General features: G+C 37.1%; 1 protein-coding gene across 2 annotated transcripts; it reads left to right on the top strand.

The window, feature by feature from the left end:
* The first annotated feature begins 385 nt into the window (after nt 1-385).
* Nucleotides 386-5687, top strand: LOC110672211 (cell division cycle protein 48 homolog). 2 transcript variants are annotated; one of them, XM_058148209.1, is made up of 9 exons: nt 386-538; nt 620-788; nt 1446-1674; nt 2351-3117; nt 3407-3628; nt 3768-3839; nt 3941-4222; nt 4459-4818; nt 5175-5687. In XM_058148209.1, the coding sequence occupies exons 1-9, from the start codon at nt 510-512 to the stop codon at nt 5463-5465; spliced, it is 2421 nt and encodes an 806-aa protein (XP_058004192.1). In that variant the 5' UTR covers nt 386-509; the 3' UTR covers nt 5466-5687. The 2 variants fall into 2 exon arrangements, with proteins under 2 accessions (XP_058004192.1, XP_058004194.1); XM_058148211.1 differs by having other exon boundaries at nt 387-538; nt 623-788.

Consider the following 5687-nt stretch of genomic DNA (forward strand, 5'->3'; position numbering starts at 1 on the left):
TAAAATTTTAATAAAAATATATAAAAATTGAATGAGTATGGATAAGAAAATATATTTTTAAGTAGGTTTGTGATGAATTTAAATATTATATATAATTGAATTTAGATTTAAATATTTTTACGAGCATCTTATTTAATATTATTATTTTATTTTTTATTTTTTTACCATCCTTATTTTCTTAATAATAATAATAATAATAATTTTTTATAAAATTAAAATAAAAATTTGTTTATTTATTTATATTATTTTCCCAAATGATTTTTTTTTTCTCTTGTGAATAGGAAGAATAAGAATAGGAATAGGACATTCCGAATTCAAACAGAAAACTGAATTCTAATCGAAGTCAGGAGTTGCCAAGCCATACAACCAATCAGACTTCTTCTTTTCTTTACAAACACGACAGGCTCAGGCTCGCTCTCTCTATATATGCATGTATACATCTGAGTGGCAAATTCTTTTATTCCTTTGTTCTTCTTTAATCCTTCCTGCACGAAATTCAAACAAGAATAATGTCTGACCATGCGGAATCGTCCGATTCGTGAGTTGACTCGCTCCATATTACTCTGTTTCGAGTTCATCATTTCTTTTATTATCTTTCTGATTATGTCTTCTTTTTCAGCAGGAAATCGGGGAAGAAAGACTTCTCGACGGCCATTTTGGAGAGGAAAAAGTCGCCGAATAGGCTGATCGTTGACGAGGCTGTTAACGATGACAATTCTGTCGTTTCGATGCATCCGGAGACTATGGAGAAGCTCCAGCTCTTCCGCGGTGACACCATTCTCATCAAGGTATTTGTAGATATAGTGCTTATGTGAAAGATTAGGGATTCAAATTTCTAATCTTAATGTTAGTTTTTGTGTTACTGTTAATTATTTGGGCTGTTGTGCAAGGGTTATGGTTTTAATGGTCTTTTTTTATCGGCGTTTTGGATGATTTTGTAATGGTATCATTTTTGCTGTTGTTAATAGATAGTGGGATAGAGTTCATAGTTTGTGGATAAGCTGTTTTCATTTTCAATTTCAGTTCTAGATTTGGGCTGTTTCCGGTGTTAATAGTTTGCTTCAGTGTTGAATTATGATATTGTGGAATTAAAAACCATTATAATGAACGCGGTGGGTTGGGGGTGGTAGGTGTTTAGATTAACCACCACTTGGATGGTGTCTTAATTTTCCCATTCCCTTACATTCATCCACAAGTAAATGGTTTCATATTGAGCAGAGAGTATTGTTTAGTTTTATTTTATATTTTAGCTGCTGTTATAAATGCTTATTCTATTTTGAAAGTTTGCAATCAGTGACTTAGGAAGAAATTCAGGCTTGTTTTCTGGCAGTTTTAATAGTGTCTTTTTAAGTTGAATATCTTGTGTTTGAATAGGGAAAGGGGAAATCAATAAAGAAAGAATAATAGAAATGTTTTTCTCTCTCTCTCAATAATTTGGTTTGCAGGGCAAGAAACGGAAGGATACAATTTGCATTGCTCTTGCTGATGACACCTGTGAACCACCAAAAATCAGGATGAACAAGGTTGTTAGATCTAACCTGAGGGTTCGACTTGGAGATGTTGTATCTGTGCACCAATGCCCAGATGTTAAGTATGGAAAGCGTGTTCACATACTGCCAATTGATGACACCATTGAAGGTGTTACTGGGAATCTGTTTGATGCATACCTCAAACGTGAGTTTCTTGTCTGCCTTTCACTTGGTCGTTGTTTTGGCTGTTTGTATATGCTCTTGTGCTTTAAAAACCGAAAGACATCATGTCTCTTCTAGTGTTTCATTAACTGATGACTTTACATGCATTTCAAGTTTCAACTGCTGTCCAGAATTTAATGGTTGTTGGGACCTTTACTCCATCCATATTCTCATAGAAGAAAATGACTTTACTTCTCTGCAATTCTTTTCACAACTGAATGAAAATGGGAAACACTACTTGTTTTTGCAAATCCTTTTGCATTCCCATGCTTGCACAACAAAATTATGAGTTGTTATTATTATTATTATTATTATTATTATTATTATTATTATTTTGTGGAGCTACTTGAGACTGAGCAATAGTTTTTTTACATGGAAAGAATGAGGGATCTTTTAGTGGAAAAACAAGGAAGCTTTTGTATAGGATGTAGAAATAGATTTGTGTCCCTGTTTTCCTGGGAGGTTCTTTGTCCACGTTAGTTTTGGATCTTTAAGATGGTACTTGAGCCAAATTTTTATGTTAAACTTCCTTCCCCCTTCTTAAATGTATTAATATCTGGGACTTTTGTTGCCTTGGTGAGATGTCGTCCGCTTTTTTCGTCCCTCTTCATAATTTGGGGCACATTGTAAACTAACTTTTGTCTATGATATATTTACAGCTTATTTCTTAGAGGCTTACAGGCCTGTGAGGAAAGGGGATCTTTTCCTTGTCAGAGGAGGGATGAGAAGTGTAGAGTTCAAGGTCATAGAAACTGATCCAGGAGAGCATTGTGTGGTTGCCCCAGATACTGAGATTTTCTGTGAGGGGGAACCTGTGAGAAGGGAGGATGAGGACAGGCTGGATGAAGTAGGATATGATGATGTTGGTGGTGTTCGGAAGCAGATGGCTCAGATTCGCGAGTTAGTGGAGCTGCCACTGAGGCATCCTCAACTTTTCAAGTCAATTGGTGTGAAGCCACCAAAAGGAATTTTGCTTTATGGACCCCCAGGTTCGGGAAAGACATTGATAGCTCGAGCTGTTGCTAATGAAACTGGTGCATTTTTCTTTTGTATAAATGGGCCAGAGATAATGTCCAAATTGGCTGGAGAGAGTGAAAGCAATCTGAGAAAGGCATTTGAAGAAGCTGAGAAGAATGCTCCTTCTATCATCTTTATTGACGAGATTGATTCAATTGCTCCCAAGCGCGAAAAGACTCATGGTGAGGTTGAAAGACGGATTGTCTCACAGCTTTTAACTCTTATGGATGGGCTCAAATCTCGGGCACATGTTATTGTCATTGGGGCTACTAATCGTCCAAATAGTATTGACCCAGCATTGAGAAGGTTTGGAAGGTTTGATAGGGAGATAGACATTGGTGTCCCAGATGAAGTTGGGCGCCTTGAAGTTTTACGAATCCATACAAAGAATATGAAACTCTCTGATGAGGCAAGTCTCTTTATGAATCTTTAAACTAATTTTTTTTTTGTTGTTTTTTTATATCCAAAGGACTTGAATTGTTTAGACAAGCGTATTCAGGTTGATGTTTCTATTGAAGCATTGCCATTGAAAAGATGAAACCTAATGGTTCCAAGCATTTGTTGGATGTGGCTTTTACAGAATTCACCACCTAGCCATGCTCGAGTCATGGGCTAGTGTTTCCACATTCATGCCCTACCCTTTTCTGTTGTGACTTTCTTTATTGGCCAATTGACAAAAATGGTCTCCTGTTCTGTAGGTTGATCTGGAAAGGATTGCAAAAGATACCCATGGTTATGTTGGTGCTGACCTTGCTGCCCTATGTACTGAAGCTGCACTTCAGTGCATCAGAGAGAAGATGGATGTGATTGACTTGGAGGATGACTCTATTGATGCTGAGATACTTAATTCCATGGCTGTTACAAATGAGCACTTCCAAACTGCCCTTGGAACTAGCAACCCATCTGCTTTACGTGAAACAGTGAGTATTTCTGGGAAGTCCCTCGTGATACAGCATTGATCTTTTTCTCTTTCCCATTTTGCAGAGCTCAACTTTTCTCAACTGTACTCTAATTGTGAATATATATATATATATATATATATTTTTTTTTTACTGGCAGGTTGTTGAAGTGCCCAATGTTAGCTGGGATGACATTGGTGGTCTCGAGAATGTTAAGCGGGAGCTTCAAGAGGTATTATTTTTTTTCTCTGTTTTTATATAGTTTATTGTTCTGATTTGTACTAGTGCTCGGAGTTAAATTATTTTTTTTTTTTGTGCTTTTTTACTGCATAGACTGTTCAATATCCGGTGGAGCATCCAGAGAAGTTTGAGAAGTTTGGCATGTCACCTTCTAAAGGTGTCCTTTTCTATGGCCCTCCTGGATGTGGGAAAACTCTACTGGCTAAAGCAATTGCAAATGAATGTCAAGCTAACTTCATAAGTGTCAAGGGTCCTGAACTACTTACAATGTGGTTTGGTGAGAGTGAAGCCAACGTTAGAGAAATTTTTGACAAGGCCCGACAATCTGCACCATGTGTCCTTTTCTTTGATGAGCTCGACTCTATTGCTACTCAGGTTAATTTCTTTGTTGCATCAATTCTTTATTCAGTATAGGATATTATTACCTAGATATATTTTATTATTTAAAATTTTTTGTTAGTTTGTATTTTTGAATATTTTTTCAATCTAATTATTATAATAGGTTGGTACTTAGGAAATTCCAATTGTGAAACTTAATCCTTTTTTTCCATGATTTATAGGCTTCAGCTTATTTCTAATAATTTATTTTTGTTTTTACTTAATTGTTGCAGAGAGGAAGCAGTGTTGGTGATGCTGGTGGTGCAGCTGATCGGGTTTTGAATCAACTTCTAACTGAAATGGATGGCATGTCAGCAAAGAAGACTGTTTTCATAATTGGGGCCACCAACAGACCCGACATTATTGACCCAGCACTCTTGCGGCCTGGCCGTCTTGACCAATTGATTTATATTCCTCTTCCAGATGAAGAGTCACGTCATCAAATCTTCAAAGCCTGTCTGAGGAAATCACCTGTCTCGAAAGATGTTGATTTGAGGGCATTGGCCAAGTATACTCAAGGATTCAGTGGAGCTGATATTACGGAAATTTGCCAGCGGGCATGCAAATATGCCATAAGGGAGAATATAGAGAAGGTATGCTACTGTCTTCTAAATCTGTTGCCTGATATAAAATTTAGTTTTTCTTTGAACTTCCCTTTCTCTCTAGTCTCAGACTACAGCCTGTGCATACTCAAAAGAACAAAATAGCAACCGCTAAATTGTGCAGTTGACAACAGTTGTGATAATTGCCTTTCCATATTTTCTTCCATTGTTTTTTAAGAGGTTGCATTCCACTTGCAGCTTAGAATTGTAGTAATTTTATTAATCCCGAAGAGAGTTTTTCATATGTTCATTTTTTGACTATGTGAAACTATTGGAGCTTTGAATCTTCCTTTGAAAATTTATTAATATGTGGACATAATCTAAAGTATTTTTGGGAATTATTGCAGGATATTGAGAAAGAGAGGAGGAGAAGTGAGAATCCAGAGGCAATGGATGAGGATATTGAGGACGAAGTGGCTGAGATCAAGGCTGCTCATTTTGAGGAGTCTATGAAATTTGCTCGCAGGAGTGTTAGTGATGCTGACATTCGCAAATATCAAGCATTTGCTCAGACGTTGCAGCAATCTAGGGGATTCGGATCAGATTTTAGGTTTTCCGAAACAAGGACCAGTGGAGCCGCATCTGATCCATTCACAACTTCAGCTGGTGGGGCTGATGAAGATGATCTGTATGATTAAGTCTTCTAGTTATTCAAATATATTCAACTGACATTTTGGCTTTGCGAGAATGCATGACATGTTTAGCTTTTGGTTAAGACAGGGCAATTTGTTGCTGGGTGGTGTCTGTTATAACTTTCGCTTTCTTGTAATATGGAATTTAGCGCTTAGCAGTGCAGGCTGACGTCTGTTTTACACTGTACCATATTACTATATGCGGATACCTTGCGCTTGGAGGGCCAA

This window comes from Hevea brasiliensis, chromosome 6 (assembly GCF_030052815.1).
Source record: "Hevea brasiliensis isolate MT/VB/25A 57/8 chromosome 6, ASM3005281v1, whole genome shotgun sequence".
NCBI classification, from domain to species: domain Eukaryota; kingdom Viridiplantae; phylum Streptophyta; class Magnoliopsida; order Malpighiales; family Euphorbiaceae; genus Hevea; species Hevea brasiliensis.